This window comes from Chaetodon trifascialis, chromosome 23 (genome assembly GCF_039877785.1).
Source record: "Chaetodon trifascialis isolate fChaTrf1 chromosome 23, fChaTrf1.hap1, whole genome shotgun sequence".
Lineage (NCBI taxonomy): Eukaryota > Metazoa > Chordata > Actinopteri > Chaetodontiformes > Chaetodontidae > Chaetodon > Chaetodon trifascialis.
The window spans coordinates 1,755,670-1,780,195 of NC_092078.1; the positions used below are offsets into that span (position 1 = coordinate 1,755,670).

The window sequence follows — 24,526 nt, forward strand, 5'->3', positions numbered from 1 at the left end:
GTCTGCTGGTACAACGCCATCAGTCTGCAGCACAGTACCCGCCTGCAGAGAACAGTGAAAATCTGCTCAAAAATCATTGGACTGCCAGTCAGAGATCTCTCATTCCTGTGCGATCAGCAGACTCTCAACACTGCGTATAGGATTCTTCGGGACTCCTCCCATGCGCTGTTCAAGGAATTTGAGTGGCTCCCCTCGGGGCGCCGAATACGCAACCCTTGTTGCAGGACACAGAGGAGGAAAAGGACCTTTGTCCCGAGGGCCATTCAGCTTCTAAACTCACAAACGCCAATACTCATTGACTCCCCCTCACTGAACCCCTCCACCCATGCCGTCTGAGCCCATTCAGAAATGCACACACACACATACACATTCATACACACATATACACACATGCACACACACTCACACACTCACACACATACACACGCACTATTTATCTTATCTGTCTTTGCACTGTGTAATTATTTATATAATGCAAATAACTGCCTGTGTGTCTGTTTTTTAATTGCCCCTAGGGGACAAATAAAGTTTTATTGAATTGAATTGAATTGAATTGAATTGAATTGAATTGAATTGAATTGAATTGAATTGAATTGAATTGAAAGACACTGCAGTAGAAGTCATTGCGTGAGTTAAGATTGATGCAGTTCCACCTCCTTTTGTCCCCCCTCTAGTAGAAAATAAAAAATTAAAATTTGGGTAAAATAATACAAAATATGGAACAGCAAAATGAAAGGCATCAACATAAGATAAATGATAAAATGTGATAAGATTTTAAAGGTCAGCTAAAAGCCTGATTAAAAAGGTGCGTTTTTAACCTTCTTTTAAAAATATCAACAGACTCTGCAGTCCTGAGGCTCTCCCACAGGCTGTTCCACAGGTGTGGAGCATAGTGGCTAAATGTCGCCTCACCTTGGGTTTTTGTTCTGGCTTTTGGTATGGATAAAAGGCCGGTGCCAGAGGACCTCAGGGTCCGCGAGGGTTGATATGGTAAAAGCAGGTCAGATAAATAAGAGGGCGCAAGGTCATTAAGACATATAAAAACTAGTAAAAGAACCTTAAAATCAATCCTGAAGCGGACAGGGAGCCAATGCAGTGACTGTAAGACTGGTGTAATGTGGGTCCGCCCTCTGGTTTTCGTCAGCACACATGTGGCTGAGTTTTGCAGTAATTGTAGGTTTGAAATACTTTTTTTTAGGAAGACCAGAGAGCAGGGCATTACAGTAATCTAAATGACAGGAAATAAAAGCATGCATTAGCACCTCTGTGCTGGCCAGAGAGAGAACCGGGCGGACTCTGGCTGTGTTCTTGAGATGATAAAAGCCTATTTTTGTTATATTTTTGATATGTAGGATAAAAGTAAGCTCAGAGTCAAAAATCACACCCAGGTTTTTTATAGATTGTACTGGTTTAAAATCTTGTAGTTTTGGTAAAAGTTTCTCAGTCTGGCCTTCAGGACCTATAACTAAAACCTCTGTTTTGTCCTGGTTGAGCTGTAGGAAATTCCCTGCCATCCATGACTTGATATCTAAAATGCAGTTAAAAAGGGTATCTATTGGCCCGGTGTCATCAGGAGACAGAGCAATGTACAGCTGTGTATCATCAGCGTAGCTATGGAAACTGATGCTGTGTCTTCTGATGATGTCTCCAAGAGGAAGCAAGTAAAGATTAAAAAGAATTGGACCTAAAATTGAGCCTTTGGGGACCCCACGCTTAATTTCATGGGTTCCTGAGGAACAAGTATCCATACTTACATACTTACATGTGTAATTATTTATATAATGCAAATAACTGCCTGTGTGTCTGTTTTTTAATTGCCCCTAGGGGACAAATAAAGTTTTATTGAATTGAATTGAATTGAATTGAATTGAATTGAATTGAATTGAATTGAATTGAATTGAATTGAATTGAAAGACACTGCAGTAGAAGTCATTGCGTGAGTTAAGATTGATGCAGTTCCACCTCCTTTTGTCCCCCCTCTAGTAGAAAATAAAAAATTAAAATTTGGCGGCGAAGCCTCGGTGAGGACAACAGGTGCATCAGTGCCAAGCCATGTCTCGGTTAAAAGAATACAGTCTAACTTGTAATCTAAAATCACATCATTTATTAAAAAGGTCTTGTTTAAAAGAGAGCGCACGTTCAGCACCGCCACGTTAATGTTCGTGCTGAACGTGCGCTCATCGTAGTGAATCGGTTGAATGACAGTCTGTGTGCATGGTCTTAACACGTTCGTTGGTTTGTGTGTTCTGTGGGAAGTGATGGTTTTAATGGTTTGGACGGTACTGTCTGGTACTTCTGTGGGCAGACGGGGGGTGTGGGGTGTGTGTGTGACGTGCAGGCAGTCAGTCACGTGGGTGTGACTGTGCCAAGGATGGATCAGCTGGTGCTGATTTCGGGAGATTGGCATGCTGCACACCGTATGCCAGGTTGGCAGACAGCATGCGGGCACCTGCTCTGTTCAAATGGAGTCCGTCTGGGCCAAAGAGATGCCGTCTCTCCCAGAATACGTCAAAATTGTGAATAAAGAAGATATGGTGAGAGTTGCAGGCAGAGGAGAGCCAGGTGTTGAGGCTGAGCAGCCTGCTGAAGCTGCCTATCCCTCTGCCACAGGTGGGGGTAGGGCCGGAGATGAAAACACTCACCTGGGACTGTGACATGATGTTGAAAAGGTGGCCGAAGTCCCCTTTTAAAAGTTCTGACTGCTGCCTGGCGATGTCATTCGCTCCATTCCGCGTGGATAATAATCCTGGATGTCCGGGATTTTCTCTGTTATGTCCAGAACGGTGGCGCCGGGGAAGGACAGGGTGGACACCCCCCTCACGCGGACGTGCCTCACTATGGAGTCCCCGATGACGAGAGTTGTGGGAGCGTCTGCTCGATCTTCAGGGGGGCGAGCCAGCTCACCCCCCCGCCACCCACACCAGGACCCCGGGAGTGATCCCTCACCTGGTGGGAGGAATGTGAGGAGTGCCAGCGCACTGCGTCCTTAACCAGCCGCCTGCACTGGGATGAGGATGAGGAGCGGGACGATGGAGGCGAACGGCCCCCTGTTGGACGCCCACCTGATGCGGGGCATCCCTCTGCTGGAGGCCAGCTAGCCGTGAGCAGAGGGAAGGCTGTGGTGTCAGTCAGCGGGGGCATGATGTCAGAGGCCGCAGAAATGGGTACAGGTTCCTGATGCTGGTCCCGGGCCGCCGGCTTCTCGCTCACGGATAAGGCCGCGTACTTGTTGGAGAGCAGCAAGCTCGGGGTAGAAGGAGCCCCGCCAGGGGTCCCGCTTGGAGCTCTCTTCCGCCTTCGGACGACCACTTCGGTCCAGGGGGTCGCCTTGCTTGGAGTGGAGCAGACGGGTCGATGGCAGGAGGAGGACGGTTCCCAGAGGACTGTGTGCCCTGTGAGGACTCCAGCCAGCTGGACACCCCCAGGAGACGAGACTTGAGGGTGGATAGCATGGAATCCTTCCTCAGCAGCTCGTCCAATATGCGTTCTTTGTCCGCTAGAAGGTCAGCAATTGTTTTGTGTGCTATTTTTAGCAGTTCTTCCAGCTCTCCATGTGACTCGGCAGCACCCGGTGAAGGCATGGCGGCTCGCAAGCCACACAAAGTTCTCTTGACAGGCTTAACACTAAAAACAGTTAAAATGCCCAAGACTTAAAAACTGAAGAGCTAAGAAAGACTAAAAATCCAACTTTCAGAACTAAGTTAAAAGACTAAAAACAAGCATTAAGACTGAGAGCAGGGATGCGGACTGAGCACTACAACACGGAAGTCAACCAGAAGTAGTCCCTCCATATCAACAAAAAGAATGACTCCAAAGCTGTGGAGCTTGAGAATTTAATGGACAGCTTGAAACTTACACAACGTGTGAATGAAGCCACTCATCAGCATGGGAACATCCTGGACTTGGTAATAACAAGAGGGTTAAACATCGACAGTGTTTCAGTGTTGGAACGACCTTTTTCTGACCATCACTGTAGGTTTTCTGATAGCAACGTTATCTTAAGAAAGGCAGATTCCTCCATGACGAGGCTGAAGAATAGTTATGTTAAGCTATGACTGCTCTTTTAAGGACATGGATGAACATTTCAACAGTATTTATTTATTTATTTGACGTAAATACTGAAGATATTGTGAAGCGTGGGCAACAGAGAATTCATCTTTTATGAAAACTAAACTAATTTTCTGTCAGTCCTGCCATCCTCTGTCGTTTTTATCAGTCCTTTATTGAAAGTCTCTTGTGTTTTTCTTTTATCTGTTGGTTCCCCAACATTACACTGCGAGATAAAAACAGCTTGCACAACATCATAAAAACTTGCTCCAACTGGAGTAAAACTGAGGGATCTGGCAAGTTTTTGTGACCAACAGACTTTGAGGAAGGCAGACCTTATCCTCTTATCTCCTGGTCATGTGCTGGCCAGTGAATTTTCTCTGTTGCCCTCAGGCCATCGCTATGTTTCGCCAGTCTGTAGGACCAACCGCTTTTTGAAGTCTTTTATCCCCTCTGCCATTCGTCTTTTAAATTCTTTATAAGGTCTTCTCTTATTCCTTTACTATGTTATTCTTACATAAGGAATGCCTATTTTTGTTATATTTTTGATATGTAGGATAAAAGTAAGCTCAGAGTCAAAAATCACACCCAGGTTTTTTATAGATTGTACTGGTTTAAAATCTTGTAGTTTTGGTAAAAGTTTCTCAGTCTGGCCTTCAGGACCTATAACTAAAACCTCTGTTTTGTCCTGGTTGAGCTGTAGGAAATTCCCTGCCATCCATGACTTGATATCTAAAATGCAGTTAAAAAGGGTATCTATTGGCCCGGTGTCATCAGGAGACAGAGCAATGTACAGCTGTGTATCATCAGCGTAGCTATGGAAACTGATGCTGTGTCTTCTGATGATGTCTCCAAGAGGAAGCAAGTAAAGATTAAAAAGAATTGGACCTAAAATTGAGCCTTTGGGGACCCCACGCTTAATTTCATGGGTTCCTGAGGAACAAGTATCCATACTTACATACTTACATGTGTAATTATTTATATAATGCAAATAACTGCCTGTGTGTCTGTTTTTTAATTGCCCCTAGGGGACAAATAAAGTTTTATTGAATTGAATTGAATTGAATTGAATTGAATTGAATTGAATTGAATTGAATTGAATTGAATTGAATTGAAAGACACTGCAGTAGAAGTCATTGCGTGAGTTAAGATTGATGCAGTTCCACCTCCTTTTGTCCCCCCTCTAGTAGAAAATAAAAAATTAAAATTCCCCAACATTACACTGCGAGATAAAAACAGCTTGCACAACATCATAAAAACTTGCTCCAACTGGAGTAAAACTGAGGGATCTGGCAAGTTTTTGTGACCAACAGACTTTGAGGAAGGCAGACCTTATCCTCTTATCTCCTGGTCATGTGCTGGCCAGTGAATTTTCTCTGTTGCCCTCAGGCCATCGCTATGTTTCGCCAGTCTGTAGGACCAACCGCTTTTTGAAGTCTTTTATCCCCTCTGCCATTCGTCTTTTAAATTCTTTATAAGGTCTTCTCTTATTCCTTTACTATGTTATTCTTACATAAGGAATATTTGACTTGATTTTATTGATTACTGACTCTCCCATTGTTGATTCCACTGTATTCCTTGGTATTCTATTTGAATTGTTTTTTTGTTTTGTTTTGTTTTATTTTTGTCCCTTTTACCTGTCCTTGTGTGAAATTGTATTTTGTATTGTTGCAAGCTGTTCATAACAATTGCCCCTGGTGGGATTAATAAAGTTGTCTGTAACTGTAACTGTAACTGTAAGGGTTAAAATGATGTCCACTGACAGGACGTCCCCATGGTCAAACAAAGACAGTGCTAATGAGAGGAAGAATCTGTCGAGCAGCTGAAAGACAATGGAGGAAAACTGGGCTCACAGTTCACTGTAATATATAGAAAGAAGCTATGACTGTCTATAACAAAGCAGTACGTCTGGTCAGAAAGGATTACTTTATTACTTTATTAGAGAGAATGCTGAGAATTTTAGAATATTATTGTCCACTATTGACCAGCTGCTCAGCACCGCCCCCACACATCCACAGTTCCTGCATCAAGCTGTGAAGAACTTGCATTGTTCTTCAATAACAAAATAATCTGAATCAGAGCAAGCATTGCTGCTGATGTGAACACAGATGACCTGAAGAAACCCTGTAAAACAGATGTAACCATGTAAAAATTCATCTGTATTACATTCATTGAGCTCTGCAAGACTGCCGCTGAGTCAAACTCCTCCACAACATGTGTTGGACCTGTACAGCATTTTTAAAGCAGGTGTTTGATACTTTTAGTGGAATGTAACTGCACAAGAAGAACATTGAAATGTTTGTTGACTGGTGAGTTTCCCCTCCAGGCCTGAGTGCCCTGACAGCAGTGACTTTAAAGAAGGTTATGATGTTGCTGTTTAAAGTTTCAAATGTCAAATGTGTTTCAGTGGTAACACCCTCACGCCAGATTCGATTCACCAACATCATTATGGGATGCAAGCAGAACAGTCAAAGACAGAAATCTCAAAAGCAGGGAAAGTAAAACCAAAACTCCCTGTGGACGGATACCACTCGAAGGAAATGGACAATACGTTTGTGAAAAGAGGTTCTTTTCTTTTGTGTTGGACATGACTTCTAAAAACAGCGTGTTAGAAATCACATTTAAGATAGAAACTGAAATAAATGAGTCAACAGTAGAACATATTTTCACTGAATTTTGCTGAAGGCGACCAGCTGTCAGCCAACTTCCAGAGAATCTGACATCTGCGTCACACCTACACAAGAACAGCACAACAGGTAGCTTACCAACAGCTTTAACAATGGATGAGGGTGTGCATGTCAAGTGCCATGTTTTGATTAATTATAGTTTTCATTGAGGAATACGCCTATAAAATGATCACCACACTGTTTGATGAAGCCAGCAGAAGGCCAACTTTTAGTGGAATGTAACTGCACAAGAAATACTTGGAAATGTTCCCTTACCTATGTTTCCTCCTCCAGGCCTGAGTGCCCTGACAGCACGTGTATACCCATGTGTGTGTGTGTGTGTGTGTGTGTGTGTGTGTGTGTGTGTGTGTGTGTGTGTGTGTGTGTGTGTCTGTGCGTGCGTGCGTGCGTGCGTGCGTGTGCGTGTGTGTGTCAGTGTGTGTCGGTGTTTGTGTGTGTGTCTGTGGTGGTTGTTGATGTGTCTTATTTTTGAGGATGAATGTTTGGATATTTTGTTGTTTTCAGTGGGGACATAAGGACACCAAAAACTACAGTAAATCTACAGCAGTCAGTAGCAGTCCTTTTCTAAAATCATTAAATGAGCTGGTGACCACATCCATGATCAGTTTGTATCCTGGCAGGTTTCACAGTCTCTGTTTGGTGGTCAGCACAGCTGTTGCAGGCCTCACTCGACCAAGCAGCACCAAGGAGACACAAGGTTTAAAGTGTGTACGAACAGTCCGGCCTCTCTTACCACTACATCCATTTCTGCATTGTCTGTAACGACAGCAATAACGTGATAATTGATTTTTATCGTCACATCGAGCTCCAAAACAGCAGATTCCAAAACATCCGCTATGATGAGTCCAGTGTGTGATTATAAGAGAGGTCTTGCCTGTCAGAGAAAACTTTTCATTTCCCATTCATTGCTCATAACCTGAGCTGTGACTGTAATCTAGCTCTGAGCAGCAGAAGTCCACCCATCTGTGGTTGTTGAGATGCTCTCTGCTTCTTTGAGGCTCTGTGTCTCTTCAGCTTTTGTCTCTTGGCACAGAGCTGCTATCACTGCCTCACTTAAGTGTGGCCTTGATGGAATTGTAGACTTAAGCTTCCAGAATGTTTGCTAACTCCTGAAATCTGTTGTTGTCGACCGCAGAAAATGGCCTTAAGTCTTTGGCTTTATATCCACAGATGCATCTTGATATTTCTTCATCTGTTGGTCTGTTGTACCCGGCTGAAGCTTTGTTGTTGTTGTGATTTGAGCTTTTCTGAGTGGCGAAAAGGCTTCTAATATTTTATGTGCCTCCTGTAGTGTAGTTGACCATCATCTGGCAGTATTTGCAAAGTGTTCAGTATTTGCCAGTTTCCTTTTCACCATTGTCAGTTCTTGAAACAGGAAAACCAAAATGCTGTCGCACATCAGCTCTAAAAGTCAATGGAGCATCTTCAGTCCCACGACAGCATCTAGCCATATTTTTATAAGGATACCGGAAGATCTGATATGTTGTTAAATCCCTAGTTTTCAGTGCGTCCAGTGAAGCTCAGAAACAGTTTGGTGACAACTGGAAAGACAGTTGACGGCTTGGAAAGACGGCTCCCGGGACAGGGAGGGCTAGTAACCCAACCAGGGGAGCCTGAGAAGGCGGGAGAATAAGTGCCCCAACCGGACGGACCTAACAGTATCAACCAATGCGAACAGAAATTTAACCGTGAATCCAAGAAGCATCTGCAGAAAAGTGTGCAAGAACCCGCGTGGCCTAAAAATACATCTGGCCAAGTGAAAATACATCTCCTGCAGGGAGCAGGAGAATATATTGCCACACACAGGATCTGATCCTGGTGAGACGCAGGAGGAACCCAGCCAGGAATCACCCCACAGAGCCCAGTGGCCTTCAGCTAACAGCCAGGCAGTGTAGTCACAGTTTGATGCAGACATGAGCCAGATCTTGGAGACCACGGCCAAGGAGGAGGTGGACCGGCGGCCACCAGTCTGAGTGTTGGATCAGTCTTTGTTTCTGGATCAGAACTCTCCGAGGTCGTCTCCATGGCTACGGCTGTGTCTTCGTCATCAGTCATCAGACAGAAGAGACAATGGGTTGAGACTGAGCGGAGATAATGTACATGGGCTTACACATACACACACATGAAGACACATATAACAAACACACCCCCCTCAAACTCAATGCCTTCGTGGCTCCCTCCCCCCTCCTTTCCTTGTCGCAGTATAGCACGGAGGGTTGCTGCGAAACGCCGTAATGTGTTTTGTTGTAATGTCTTATTATGTTACTTATGTGCTGAGGTGTTTTTTCCTAATCCCACCCCCCCTTTCACAAACAAAGACCATGTCGGTAAGATTTGGATTTATAATGGTTTAATGCATATTATGGATGCAGGAGAACGTAGGCGTTGAAGGATAATACATTAGGATGAGGGTCGAGGGGTGAAAAATGAAGGGATGAGAGGTGAGGGATGGAGAGATGAAGGGATGAGGGCCAAGGGAAGGAGGGATGAAGGGATGAGCAGATTAGGAGCAAAGGATGAAGGAGTGAGAGGTGGAGTGATGAGGATACAGAGATGAAGGAAGAGATCCAGGTCATGGATAGATGGAGTGTGATGATGGACCAGTGTGAGGTGCCATGTGGAGACAGGACAGGACCAGGCGAGTTGAGGCTGTGGATGTGGGAATGCAAAGCCCCAACGGAACTTCAAGAGAAAAGCTGATTATGGGCATTTTTGCAAAATTATCCTGGACAAAGATCATACCGCACCATAAGTGTTGTAGTCCTGTTTTTGTTGTGTTTTTTGTGTTTGATCCCACTGACTTCTCTCTCCCTTTTCCTGCAGTGCGAGTGCTGAGGGGCGGGGCGGGGCGATCTCCTGGAGCGCTGGTCTCCTGGCACACCTGCAGCTCGTTCTGCCTAATCAGCCGGCTTCATAAGCCACCCTCTGTTTGTCTCCAGTGCCGGATTATTCTCATTGCTTCCCACATGTTGCTTATGCTATTTGAGATCTCCTGCCCCTCACCACGAGTTAGCCCTTCAGTGATCGTATCCTGAGTTTGTAAGTTTTGGTGCCTTGTCAACTTTTTGGTTGAACTTTGTTCCTGTCTTTTCTCCCTTGTGAATGTGATTTTCTGTTCAAGTGTTTTCAGTTGTTACTTTTCCGCAGTGAGAATTTTCTTTGTTACTTTGATTATACGTTTGTTCCTGAGAAACTAAATTTCTCTTGTTACTTTGTCAATAAATTGTCTTTTTTTTTAAACTCTCTGCATCTGGGTCCTGGCGTCCTTTGTCTGACACGTAACAATATCAATCAATCAATCAAACTTTATTTATAGAGCACTTTTCATACAAAGGAGCAGCCCAAAGTGCTTTACATAAAAACAATACAATACAATAAGACTCTCAGAGGATACATTTCTAAAAATGGTACTTTTTATTCTAGTTATATATTACTGTTAATACCTAGCTACTTTTTTAGACTTGAATTTTCCAAGTTATTTACAAAGAAGTTTCCCACCATACACAAACAGGCACAGAAAACACCTCAATATAATACACAATATGTCAGCCCTGCCCTGCACAGCAGGCCACAACAGCACATCTAAAATAGGAGGGGGGTTGTTTTCTGTTGAATTAAGACAAGCGGTTAATGAACTGTAAATATCGACAGACCAGGCAGCATCGTCTGGTTTTACAGGAAAAAGGATTTGGTTCAATCCGTGGGTTGTAACCATCACTCAGAGATTTGAAGTTCGGCAGATCAGGACGTGTGAATCGGTCAGTCTCTTGCAAGTAGGATCTAATTTGGGACATATTTTGGATAATTTGTCTTTCGTTAAATGAAACAATGAAAAATCTTATCACTGCATGAGCAGATCTTTAGCGCTTTTACATGTACTGGTAGCCTGAACTAAGTCCCTTTGATACTGATTGTAGAGACGTTGCTGTGACACATGTGAAACGTACTCATTTAATGAATCCCTGCTCTGTAGGAACGTACAGTGGCAACATTTTATTCTGGCGACTGGGCTGCATCTTCATCACCCAACAACTCTGCAAAAGTCCAAGGCCTTTCACCTGCAGGTGGCGCCACACTAAAAGCTTTAACAGCTTTAAATGACCACAGTAGCAAAGACCTGTCAGCAGAGAATTTGGTAGGTATGTGTTACGGCTGGGGTTGAGAAACTGGATTCAGATGAGGAGAACAGAGATCACAGTTTATTGAAAAATCAATAAGGCAAAAACGATAATCAGCCTGATGGCGAAAGTCAGAACGAAGGTGGCAGTCTAGCTGGAGATCCCTCGACAGCTTCTGGAGAAAGAACAAAAAACACTGTTAAACGGGAAAGCACTCAGGCTATAGCAATCCGCAGGTGCTGGAGGGAAAACTCAACAGTCACCGGGTAGAGTCACTTGTCTCCCTGAGAGGTGCTGAAGCAGGAGTGAGCCGGTCAGCGCAGGACGAAAACACAAAACTCCTCTTCGGGGAAAAAGCTCTCAGGCAAACCAAAAACGACAAGTACTGGAGAAACTCAACAGACTCTGGTAAGTAACAAAAAACTCCAAACGGGAAAATGCTCACAGGCTGAAACAGAAAATCACACGAAAAACACAGGAGAACAGCGTGCGGACGCCCGGGCAACAGGACACGTGGCAGAGGCCGAAAGATCGATTCTGGCGAGACACAAATGCTAGAACAAAGGATCATCTGGCACCAGAGTATGGGAGAAGCCTGCTTAAGAAGGCGGACCCTAATGAGGGAGATTAGCGACAGGTGTGTCGACTCGCCGCTCACCGCGGAGGAGATCAGCTCCGCCCCTGCCACGCTCCGGCCCTAGACGCACATCAGGGAAAAGGAGAAAACAAAACATAGCCAGGAACCACAGCCATAACAGGAAGCACTCAATAAATTTTCATTGCTATGCAGATGATACCCAGCTATATTTATCAATGAAGCCAGAAGAAACCAGTCAGTTAACTAGACTACAAGCATGTCTTCATGACATAAAGACCTGGATGACCTGCAATTTTCTGATGCTAAACTCGGACAAAACTGAAGTTATAGTAGTAGGCCCTAAGCATCTTAGAAAGTCACGTTCTGATGACATAGCAGCTATGGATGGCATTGCGCTGGCCTCCAGCACCACTGTAAAGAATCTGGGAGTCATCTTTGACCAAGACATGTCCTTTCACTCCCATGTAAAATAAATTTCAAGGACTGCCTTTTTTCACCTACGTAATATCGCAAAAATCAGGCATATTTTGTCTCAAAATGATGCAGAAAAACTAGTCGTTCGTAACTTCCAGGCTGGATTATTGCAATTGCTTACTATCAGGCTGCCCAAATTCGTTGCTGAATATTCTCCAGTTGCTCCAGAACGCTGCAGCACGTGTTCTGACAAAAACCAGGAAGCGAGATCATATTTCTCCAATACTCGCCGCTCTGCACTGGCTCCCTGTAAAGTTTAGAATAGAGTTTAAAATTCTCCTCCTTACTTACAAAGCCATAAATGGCCAGACACCTTCTTATCTTAAAGAGCTCATAGTACCTTATTGCCCCACTCGAACACTGCGTTCCCAGAATGCATTTCTACTTATGGTTCCTAAAGTCTCAAAAAGCAGAACAGGAGTCAGAGCATTTAGCTATCAAGCTCCTCTCCTGTGGAACCATCTTCCAGTCTTTGTCCGGGAGGCAGACACTGTCTCTACATTTAAGAATAGGCTTAAAACTTTCCTTTTTGATAAAGCTTATAGTTAGGGCTGGCTCAGGCTGGTCCTGGACCAGCCCCTAGTTATGCTGCTATAGGATTAGACTGTCGGGGGACATCCAAAGACACACCGAGCTCCTCCGTCCTTCTGTCCCTCTCCATCCGCACGCTTTCATGTCCTACCACGGCGTGTTACTAACTTAGCTCCTTCCCTGGAGTCTCTGTGCTTTGTCGTCTTGCAGGTTCCCATGGACAGTGGCTGAATCTGGATTGTGGATTTCAGCTGCGTCTCCTGCCTTGGCCCTGCCTGACATCCACTGCAACTGCTACTGCTGTTATGACATCCACTGTCACTGTTACTGTGATTGCATGTCTGTCTGTCTGTCTGTCTGTCTGTCTGTCTGTCTGTCTGTCTGTCTCACTCTCCCTCTCTTGCTCTTCCTCTCTCACCCAACCGGTCGAGGCAGATGGCCGCCCACCCAGAGTCTGGTTCTGCTCGAGGTTTCTGCCTGTTAAAAGGAAGTTTTTCCTCGCCACTGTCGCCAAGTGCTTGCTCATGGGGGAATTGTTGGTTTCTTTGTAGATAAAAGAGCTTGGTCTGTAGCAGCTCTATATGGAAAGTGTCCTGAGACAACTTCTGTTGTGATTTGGCGCTATACAAATAAAATTGAATTGAATTGAATTGAATTGAATTGAATTGAATTGAATTGAATTGAATAACAGTATGTGCAACAATCCACATTGAAGTGGGAAGGAATCGCACACACGTTTTTTAGGAAATGCACATTCCAGTTTAAATTCATGTTTCTGTTAATGTTGTAATAGTTTCAGCGACATCTTCAACATGAATTAAACAACAGAGTCATTATAAGTTATAATAAATCAACGTGAGAGGCTGTGACAATTTCACCAAGAAGTGGCTGAAATTTTCAGAAGAATGAACCCAAGACATAGTTTTGATTTTCCCACATCTCATTTTATTGATTTTTTTGGTTGCGAACAATAGTAATATAATAAAAATGAAACAGCATAACTCATGTCTCAGCATCATGAAGGCCACAGTTCTGGATATTATCTTGTTGACTAGTTAAATCACATCATGTTGAGTTATAAAAGAAGCCGTTTTGTGTTTATGGTTCAAAATAAAGTTTTTCCAGCAAAGTTTACAATTGATAAAAATGTCACTAAGGTTTCGTCATTATTAAAAACATTTCAGATTTAGTTGTAGTTGGTGTCCTGAGTCGCAGCTTGAATTAGAAAACCTGTGAATGTCTTTGAGAACGACAGCAGGATCCAGTCTTGTGTTGACATTGTTGGTACAGTGAGGCTACACAGATCAGTTCTGACTGACCTGGAATCTGTAAATCATCAGTGTGTCGATGCTGCGTTTGCACTGAATTCACTGTTTTCCTCAGAGATCACTTCTTAAGCTTGTTGTGGCAAAGCTTCTCTTTCAGCCATGGATCAAAGTGAGCTGATGTGATGAACTGATATCATGTTACAGGCACAAGCTGACAGAAACTGCTGTCTCCAGAAAAGCATGAAAAGGTAAATATGATTAGGATTTATTAGGATTGTAAACTTATACTGTGGTGTCCACGTGGCTGCCTCTTTTCTAACAAGTGTCTTCAAGAGAACTGCTCCAAAACTCTCCTTTTATTCCTCTCACACACTCGAATATGCAGACAACACTTAATCATTAAGAATCATTGGTAGTTCTGAATAACATCTGATTATTGTTATTGATAGAAGTGTTGATTTACTATAGAATGAATAATGTGATGATACATATGTTGTTGATCCCAAACTTCCCTACACACACTTTCTTTCACCATATAGTTTGTGATTATGTTTGTATAGAGTTTCATGTTCCAGTAGATAAAAAGATGCTGTGTCTACAGTGTGTAAAGCAGTGAGGAAGACACAGCGACACATTCTGCTCAGAGACGCTCCATCAAAGATTAGCTCAGGTTTGTTATGGAGAAATGAGTCACGCTAACATGCTCTGCTCTGATGGAAGATTGACTTTTAAAGGATCCAATCAGCAGTGTCTCCTTATCAGTGTGAGCTAGCATGGCTTCACAGCAGCGACAAGTGAGCTAATCCTTTCACACAATCAGGCTCTGCATTAGGACCAAGTAACGTTCAGGAATCATGATGAAGGTCGACAGCCTGTCAGTCAGTCCGAGTCACCGTGGAGACAACCTGAGAAGACAACCGGACCAAACTGTGAGTGAAGTCTTTTCTGCAAACCTGCATCCTGACTGAAACAACAGGTGTGACTCTTCAACTCTCTTCATTCTGTTGTTTGTGATGAGTCTGAAAGCTGAGCAGGAAAACCTCCCTGTCCTCTCTGTCACACTCACTTTTTACTTTCAACATCAGGTCATCAAACATCACTCGTGTCATGGTTCTTCCTTCCTCTTCCATTCAGTCATGAGCTCCAGTAATCCCATGTCTCCCACACTAACAGGCAGAATGCTGAGGTATAACCACCAGTCTGATGTGTGTAAAAGTGTTTGTGGTTGTTCTGTAGCAGGCTGGGATTGATTTCAGGGAATGAAGCTAAACACAGTTTCATTTCAGCCAAGTGCACTGACGACCTATACGGGCTTTGGCACTGAAGTACTGGCACAGCACTCTGGCTGCAGATCTTTCATCATGTGTGTCCTGCTACCTTCAGGTGGCTGCAGGGTTTCATCAACTGATGGAGAAACTTCTGACACACTTTCACAGCCTGAAGCAGCTGTCCTCAACAGACACTGAAAGACTCACTCATGCATTCATAGATCAGTGCATATTGCTCTGATGTCAGCAGTCAGCAGCACAGTCGTGTCTTACCTAATTAGTCCAGGTCATGGTGATCAAGGCCGGGGCTTCGTCCAAATATATGGACCCAGCAGATCTGCGCCTCCGAAGACCTCCACTGCAATCCTGGAAGTTAAAGACAGAGAGACATGAAGTGCAGACTTCAGAAGACCAACACTGGTCCATTCGTGCTGGACTGTTGCTCATGGATGATGGCAGCATCTCACCTTCTGTATCCTTCAATTTGATGTTTACATGTTGAATAAAAACTTGAACAATGAGAAGAAAGCGCTCCTTCATCCAGCCTTTACATTTGTTATTGTACTAAGAGAAAATATATAAAAATCTGATGTAAAGTAAATATAAATACACACAGTTAAAGGCCTCCAATCTGATTTCTAAATCTGGGAATATTTGCACTTCATACAAGGACTAAACCATGTTGCTGCAGCGCCACCTGGAGGCAAAATGCCATCAAATGTTTCTGGCTGATCTAAATGTATTTTCAGCTGCACAGTGTTCAACAGTGATGCAGGTCATGTCAAACAGATCAGGACCAGAGGAGTGAACAAAGACATGAAAGAAAGTCTTTGGTGAAGGTGATGGAAGCTCAGCAGCAGTCTGACACATCTGGAACTGCTTTTCATAAAGATTTGTGGGGCTTCAGGTTCGGTCCAGTTTTCCACTGATGAGCAGCCGGTTTCATCAGTGTGTGTGTGTGTGTGTGTGTGTGTGTGTGTGTGTGTGTGTGTGTGTGTGTGTGTGTGTGTGTGTGTGTGTGTGTGTGTTTGGGGGGCGTACCGGGACGCAGGTCTGGTTGAGGTTGGCACACAGGTTGACGTTGCAGTGCACAGAGACGTCAGAAGAGCTCCTGGAGAACTGGAACATATTGAAGGAGAAGCGGCTGGACGTTCCCTTTCCGTTTTCCTCCACATCCACCGTCTGGTCGGTCGCACAGCTACAAACGAGAAAACACTCATCACATCAGAGCACACTTTGTTTTCAGGAATCATAAACACACTTATTAACGAGTCCCTGCTTCTGATTCACTTGAACAGCAGCGAGCAGCTACCACCTCTGTGTTCATCTCACCCATCTTTGATCAGGTTGTATCTCAGACTCCCAGCCTGGTTTGTTGCCCAGCAGGAGTCCGTCACCACGGCGACCAGACCGTCATCCAGCCCGTCAGTCTCCAGCACCACCCAGATCTTCTGGTTCAGCTGGACTTCAGTGTTGGAGTCCACAGCTTCTGTATGTCTGGCGTCGGTGTAGGCTTTCATGGTCAGAGTGTAATTCCAAGTTCCAGATATGATCTTCTGGATCACAGAGCTGCAGAGAACAAACACACTTCAGCTGTCTTGTGCTCACAAACCTCTTTGTGACACAAAGACAACAGCCTCCACTCACCTGTCTTTGACTCTGAAGGTCATAGTGTTGACATCTGGCTGAGCATAGAAGCAGGAGAAGTCGATGTAGAATTGGTCCTGGCGAGTGATGTTGTCAGAGGGGCTGTTCAGGGCTGTGATGGTGTTCATGTAGATCAGCAGGCTGTTGTTGGACTGCAGGGTGATGGAGATTCAGGTGTTGTTACGGCACAAGTTCCTCACAAATTCAACACAACTCCTTACATTCAGCCTTAAAATGTGACATTTGTGAGGTGTTGACTGGCTAGAATAAGCTTCATAGATGACCATCATCACTAGAAACCAAGGAGGTCAGAGCTGAAGCCCAACCCACAGAAAGATCCCAAAGTAGAGGAGAGCAGGAGAAGCTCAGCAGAGTGCTGGAAGACATTTGGCCGCTGGTTGAGAGTAAAGACGTGATGGAGAACCCACCGTGACCTCCGTCCCACAGGGGTCGTTGCTGTTGAAGCTGAAGGTCACCATGTGGTCCTCCTCATCCATCTGACCTGTGCAGTTCTGGTCATTGAGGTGTAAGATTGTGTAGTCGATGCCTTTCTCCTCCAGGAGACACCCGACCAGAGTAACTGAAGCTGAGTTCTCCTCGCAGACCGTCGGGTCACCTGAACGTCCAGCAGGACAGACGAGGGAAACGAATACAAGACCATGTCAGAGAGGACAGACCGGACAGACACTTCCACCATGAGGGACAAAAACAAGTCAAAGCATTCAATCCTGCTTTGGTGACCTTTGTCTGTTCTTTCATTCAGAAGCAAACTACCAGTTTTTGTGGTTTGATACCATCAGAGTGAAAAAGACACGAGGGTGAAAGAAGAGCTGAGTTAATGAAGTCTCATCTGTGCTCCTGATAACAAACATTCAGTCAAAGTGAGTGCTGAAGGTCAGTTATCATCAGCTCCACAACAGCTCAGCTGTGTGAAACAAGTGTCCCTGTGAGAAAACCCTCCATCCTCTGAGGATCAGGACTCTGCACGAGTCAGTCATGTTGTCGTGTCGCAGCTGTCGTACCCAAAGTGTCATTGGATTTGTACGGGAAGGCAAAAACGGCCCGACAGAAGCAGCCGATTTCACCGCTGAGCGTCTCTGCACAGAACTCATGATCACTGCAGATCCTTCCCTGACAGAGGGGCTGAGGGGGGGCTGAAAGACAGACAGAGAGGGACACATGTAAAGAATAATGACACAAACTGCAATAATGACGCGGCACTAAAGAAACACAGTTCAGTGGAGACACTGACTGTTTCTAATGCAGATGACCTGCTGAGTCTGTCAAACACACAAGGACTGCAACACCAATCAATCAATTCTCCACAGCTGCCGTGAAAACTGGGCTCTGAAAGTTGAACTGAAAAACTAGAGACAAAGATTTTTTCAGGTCAGACATTTGTTGTTTTTCTCCTTGATTTTTATATTCTGCAATCCACAGATTTACTCTTATTTCTTCTTCTGAGTATTTCAGTTTGAATAAAGTAGAACAAGCTGACATTTACATTTAGATGCTGTTATTCAAGACGACATGTTGATCAAGCTTCACTGAATTGATATGAAGTGAGAGACGTCTTACAGCAGCCGGCCATTGACCTCCAGCTGTCCACTGTGTCGTTGATGCGCAGGCTGCAGTCTCTGGCGTAGGCATCCAGGAACTGACAGTCGAGACCGTCCACAGCAGGGTATCTGCACAAAGTGTCCATGCAGGCGTCTATGTAGGGGGCTGGATCGATGTGGTTGTGACAGGTGGTGAAGGACGTGTCATTCAGGAGAAGACAGCTGTTCCACAGATGTGAAGAGACAGAAAGAGAGATGAAGGATGATGTCCAATCAGTGCTGTGTTACCTTTTGTTACTGGGAATAAACCTAAACATGGAACAGCTGCTGAAGCTTCATGTCACGCAGATTTCTGTTCACACAAAATTTGATCAATTCTGTTCCCCAAATGACATTAAACATGTGATGTAACATGACATTTAGCACACACATGAAACTATAACACAGAGAGTTTGTTTCTGCTTACTGTTCAGTCATCTTGGTGCAGTTGATCGAACTGTCAGCAGGGTCATTGTACAGCACCTCACAGCTAGGGGGCGACACACAACACAAAGTCAGGACTGATACCTGCTCTCACTGTTCAGATACACACAAACACACTTTCTGAGTGTTACAGACACACATGAGCTTTGTGTCTTTGCTTCAGTCCACAAGTCAAAGGAACCTTCATCTTTTTCAAGATGTGTCCAGATAATTTAAAATTCAAGTTGTGGAAATGGTCATTGTTGTGAGATCAACAGAATCGAGCAAAACATAAAAACTGACTTTCCAGACAAGTGAAGGAGTGTTAGAGGACTGAATTTCAAAAACAAAGTACAACGTCCACTGAAACACTGTGATCAACGTCTTACTCGAGGGTACTGTTGTCAGGAATCCTCTGATCACTCACAGACGTGGAGTTGGCACACAAACCATCGACTTGTGGACCACTAAGTGCTGGACAAGTGAAAGACAGAATATGGGTCAGATCAGCATCAACGTTCAAACTGGATGAACATGGCAACTCACCAAAATACAGCTTAGTTCACATTCCTCATGCCCCAAACGAGTGCTGGGCACCACAGTTGGCCGTTGTATCCCGTGTGGTGAGTGCTCGGATTTTACTTTCTGTACCTTTAAGGAAGATCTGTGCGGTGTTGCCATCAAAGAAGACAGAAACAGTGTTGTTGCCGATTGTCCACACAGCAGTGACTCCAGTTTGGTCCTCAGAGACCTCCACACCGTTTGACAGCACAGTCAAGCCGTTGATGGTCTGCATTGTGTTTCCCAGCTGCATCACAGCAGAGAGACAAAGTGGAGGAAAAACAGGTTCAATCATCACAAACACACACAAACAGACTGTTTTCACTGCAGCAACCACCGAGTTCACCAGTATTAAAATAACTGCTTCTCATGTCACCAAGAAGAAAGATGAGAGCTGACACAGCAGAGGATGAGACGAGGATTTGGGATCGAAGTCCACATTGACATGACGGTGGCTGTAGGTAGCTTACCTTAACTATCCCCCCTTGTTCCAGGTGAACATCGTCGTCTCCGTCCAGTTGCAGTGTCACACTGTCCAAAAAGCTCACATCTCTACGACGGCGTTCCCGGAAATACCCCACCACAGTGAGGCCAGAGACTGTCGACAGCAGAGTGTATGCACACCGATCCTGGACATCGTTAAGATGACCGTGAAAATCGATGACAGCGGGGCCGCTCACAGTGCAGATGGGGTCAAAAAAGCAGCTGATGGAGGCACAGAAGGACAGAAACAACAAACACCATCAGCAGGAGCTGCTGCCGAGGGCCACGACCACCAGGGGGCCCTCAAACAAACAAACTGCAGGAGTGAAGTCTTCATGTGTTCATGTTCATGTCGTCATTGAGGCATTTATCTACGTAATATTTGATTGTCATGTTTTCACAGGCCTGGCTCACATCAGCCAACAGCAGTGACTTGAAGGACTCCCTGGACCAGTATTCCAGGGACATGTCTTCCTGTTGTTATGGAACTGTCTCCAGTATCACACTGCACTACCTTTTGATTTCAGTATCAACATCACAATTAATGAAAACTGTGCTGTGTTCAAACCTCAGAGCCCTGAGCCCTGCAGATAAAGTACCAGCTGCTTTCAAACTGGCTGGGGGTCAGGCAGCGTTTTGCCGTGGCCTCGGTATAGTCTGCCTTTAGTGGCAAGGTGCAGTGATGATGGAGTTTTGCACTGCAGCCTCACAGTGGAGGATAACTGCACCGACCCACGCTGTTGTAGTTCTGCTTGGTAGCAGCACTGAATTGGGCCAGCTTGCCAACTGCTTATTGTAGCTGCTGTTAGCTACTTAGCTCAGTTAGCCGTGCAACTAATGGTCTGGACTGGGAGCTTGGAGCACCAGGAAAGTGTTGATGTTGTTTCAACTGCTGGCACAGCAGCTGTAGACCGCCGGGTAACGAATGTTTGTTAACCCGGCATGTGAGGACCCAGCAGGGAATGCTGGTGGGGAGTGATGCTGGGATGGGCACCAGAACTGGACCCAGGCGAGGAAGCAGCAGACCGAGGCTCAAGAGCACTCAGTGAACACGGCCAGACCAGGACCAAACACAGCCTCCAAGACTGATAGAGACCAGTTTGATGATCGTGAAAACTGTACTGAGGTGATTTATAGTGACTCCCAATCGGACTCTAAGACTTTAGGATGAAGACAAAGTGGGTTCAAGCAGTGAACACATGAAGTGGCAGAGGAGCGAAAGGGAGGTCAGCCATCAGTCAGCAACCACCTCCAGAGGCCTGAGCTTTACTATCAGACTAATTCCTCTTGAGGCACAAAGTGGTCTTACGAGATGGGATGGACCCAGGCTAGATGGTTAGCATACTTCAGTAGATATCTCTGAAACATAATACATAGATGTTTCTGCTCTTGCTTTTCTCTCACAGATTTCAGCCTCATTGTTTATCTCTTTGCTCCTATCAGAGCTGCATTTGAGCTGAATTGAGTTACTGCTGATGAAAACCCAACATTTCCTTCTGCTGCTGCTTCACATTAAAAGCTTCCTGCTGTCAAGTCTGAACAGACAGCGTTAGGCCCTGAATGAATAATGTTTTAAAAAAGTCCTCATCAAGTTCTTGTATCATCACAGCTCTTTCTTGTGAACATGAAGCACACATAATTACCTGTTGTTGCCATAACAATGCTCCATGGAGCCACATTCATCATTCGGCTGGATGGTTGCGTATTCATCACAGATTTCAGTGGAGCAGGTGTCTGGATCAGAACTGACCTGGTCACCATAGAAATACAGAACACCTGCAAAGTGAAGAATCAGGTTAAAATGTCATCGTTCACTTTTCAGTTTACAGACTGTCAGCAACAACAAAAGACAGCAACATATTAATAGAAGAGTTTAGTTTTTAAGGGAGTCATAATAGATTTATGGATCCAGTGGATTTCCCAACCTGACTCTCTGCATGCGCTGATGTCTTCATAGGTAGGACTCATGTAAGTCAAATTTGCTTTCGTTTCTGTGCTGCCTTTGACCTTGAAGTCAAAGTTCTGGATGGCAACAAACAAACCAATGTTACGATCACAGAGCAGAGATGATGAATTCATACATGATGCAAACAGACTGAACAATGACACTGTCTTGTCCACTTGTCAAACTAAACATGACGTGTTGTCTTATCTTTGTTCAACTGCAGAGTCAAAAGTAACTGTGAGCAGATTTCTTCAAGTGTTTTTGCCTCCATGTTTGTCTTCATGTGAATTACTGACAGTAGAAATGAGATGGGGTTGATCTGCAACAAAGGTCCTGGTCTGGACTCAGACTGGGGAAGCTGCGTTCACATGGCTGCATGGACGCTGTGTAGAGTTTGGATGTGATTATAGCATGTTGAAATGATTCTGGTATCAGACATTGTTGAGGAGAAATCAAACAGCTCTGATGAAAACTGGTGCAGTCTGTGTGTTTCCTTCAGTCCTTTCATGTCTGTGTCACTGGGTCACTTTGGGAGGGTGAGGGCTGACGGGGAAGCAGTGTGCATTGGTTTCTCCAAGTGTCTTTCTTCATACCACCACTAGGAGTCACCAGAGTCACAAATGTTCAAATCCTACACCCAACAGCTTACACACACACACACACACACACACACACACACACACACACACACACACACACACACACACACACACACACACACAGATGGATATAATACTCACAAATGGACCAGCAAGGCTTGTTTCTAACTTCACAGCTGCTTGGCTGCCAAAGCTGCTTATTCTCACAGACATCTGGAAAGAGTCAACAGAAGAGTTTCTGTCACTGTTAAGAAATTTCCTAAAAGAGGTTTTTGAGAAAATCTTGACAATTTGTTTCAACTGATTGAGTCATGACACTGAAGAACACTCACAGCATATGTAGATATACTCCCACTCAACTCCACAGTGCATTCTAGCGTGGTGTTAATATTTGTCAAATTCTGATGGTGTTCTGTTTCATTCTCAGTCACATTGGTCACATCAAAAGTGTCATCATCAAATGCAGGTCCAACAATACAATCCAGTCCATCACTGTCGAAACAGGCTGTGACCGAATCACTCGTGGCAGTGACCTGTTGAAATCAGAGAGACACAACAAGTGAATCAACAAAATCCCTTTTCTCCAAAGAGCCAACGTAACTTTGACTCAGAGAGTTGTGGAGGTTTCAGTCAGAGCTCTCACTCTGCTTCAGGATGCTCCATCAGTTCATGTTCAGACATTCAGTGTCACTGCACTGGACTTTAATGAGACACTAGATGGAACAAAGAGACATATTCTCCAGCATCAGGCTCCATCCTACTTACATACAATGATGTGTACTGCACCCCATAATATGTGATGGGACAATGGCTGATGTCGACTGTTGCAGAACCAGTATATTGCTCAGCACCTGAAGACGATGGAGACACATGAGAGGTCAGAACTGTCTGTGAGCTGGTTGGACAGCAGAGAAGGATTCAAATGTCAACTTCATGTAGGAATAAAACAGCGTTTGTTTGTTTATCAGTCAATCAAAACTCTTCTTATCTCCTCATCAGTTCCTGCTTCTGCTTAGAAACAAAGATGTCAGCAACATTTCTGCACATCTGGCAGATGATCAGCTCTTACAGTTACTGACGGACTTAAAGTCATTCTGCTCTTCGTTCTCAGATCGTTTGCTCTTCTTTCATGTTGCTTCTACTGAACTCCTTCAACTCGTCTTGTGGGTGGAGTTTCAACACGAGTGTGTTGCTTACCAGGCAGCAGCCCAATGAGAGCAGACAGGAAGAGCAGGAGGCGGAGCATGATGGAGGAGGCCAATCAGCTGGCAGAGAGCTGAAAGACACACAGATGGACATCTTGAACAGGATTCATGCTGTACAAATGTGGATTTCTATGACACTTCCATGACTTCTCCAGGTTTTTCCCTGACCGGACAAACCCTGTCTGTCTGCGATTGGTCTAAATGCTGCAGTAGTCAGTCGCTGTGAAAGACTTTATTTTAAATTTTTTCAGCCTTTGCAGCAGAACAAAAAAAGTCTTTTGTTCTTAATGTGTCTGATATCACTTTTTGTACATGGAATTCAAAAAGTCTTAATATCCAGTTTGCCTGTTTTTCCACACCTCCAGTCAAATTTGTAACCGAGATGGAGGCTCAGAATGTAGTGGTCGTGATTTTGTGTTTATTCTGATTTTGCTTCCACTGACTTTCTCTCTCCCTCTCTGGTAGTGCGAGTGACGAGGGGCGGGGCGATCTGCTGGAGCGCTGTTTCTCCCGGCACACCTGCAGCTCGTTCTGCCTAATCATCTGGCTTCTTAAGCCACCCTCTGGTAGTCTCCAGTGCCGGACAATTCTCGCTGATCCCGGCACGCTGAGCGCCTCCAGAGTTTTCCTGCCTCTCGTCACGAGTTGTTAGTCTATCAGTTTCTCGAGTTCCAGTTTTTGCATTGTATTATTTTTGTTCCACTTTGATCCCGGCTTTTTCCCTACTATAGGTGATTTTCTGTTGGAGTTTTAGTTGGTACTTTTCTAGTGAGTATTTCTGTTGTTACTTTTTGCTGTCGTTCTTCTGAACTGATTTTTTGTTGTTACTTTGTGAATAAATTATTTCTTTTTGACACTCTGCTCCTGGGTCCTGCTTCTCCATTGTCTGGCCGTAACACAGAATCCTCAAACAATGATTGAATATTGAAAGAAGACCGTTTGAAGTCAGCCACCACTTTTTTAACAGTCATGCTGAATCGAGATGAAACAATTCGACAATTCATCTGTTTATTTGAGGGACAGAAAGTGAATCTGCAACCGTCCTGATCATCCGTGAATTGTTTCTCGTCCAGC

At 44.6% G+C, this 24,526-nt stretch overlaps 1 protein-coding gene across 1 annotated transcript; it reads right to left on the reverse strand.

The window, feature by feature from the left end:
- Nucleotides 1-2,835: 2,835 nt before the first annotated feature.
- On the reverse strand, nucleotides 2,836-21,671 carry LOC139351738 (alpha-tectorin-like). The gene is made up of 15 exons (XM_070993743.1): nucleotides 21,629-21,671; nucleotides 21,347-21,479; nucleotides 19,691-19,925; nucleotides 19,311-19,467; nucleotides 19,049-19,133; nucleotides 18,664-18,726; nucleotides 18,217-18,419; nucleotides 17,661-17,792; nucleotides 17,067-17,254; nucleotides 16,639-16,790; nucleotides 16,324-16,560; nucleotides 16,033-16,189; nucleotides 11,511-11,549; nucleotides 11,298-11,300; nucleotides 2,836-3,411 (listed from the first exon to the last, which is right to left on the reverse strand). Exons 1-15 carry the CDS (start codon nucleotides 21,669-21,671, stop codon nucleotides 2,836-2,838), a joined length of 2,403 nt encoding a protein of 800 aa, XP_070849844.1.
- Between the last annotated feature and the right edge of the window lie 2,855 nt (nucleotides 21,672-24,526).

What these genes read in the sequence shown, in the direction of transcription:
- LOC139351738 (XM_070993743.1), bottom strand. Translation starts at nt 21,671, where the DNA reads ATGAGTCCTACCTATGAAGACATCAGCGCATGCAGAGAGTCAG. An exon ending in AACAAGGGGGGATAGTTAAG is followed by an intron (nt 19,468 to 19,690) that starts GTAAGCTACCTA and finishes GCTGTGATGCAG; the next exon opens with CTGGGAAACACAATGCAGAC. An exon ending in TCAACCAGACCTGCGTCCCG is followed by an intron (nt 11,550 to 16,032) that starts GTACGCCCCCCA and finishes ATGTGCGTCTAG; the next exon opens with GGCCGGAGCGTGGCAGGGGC.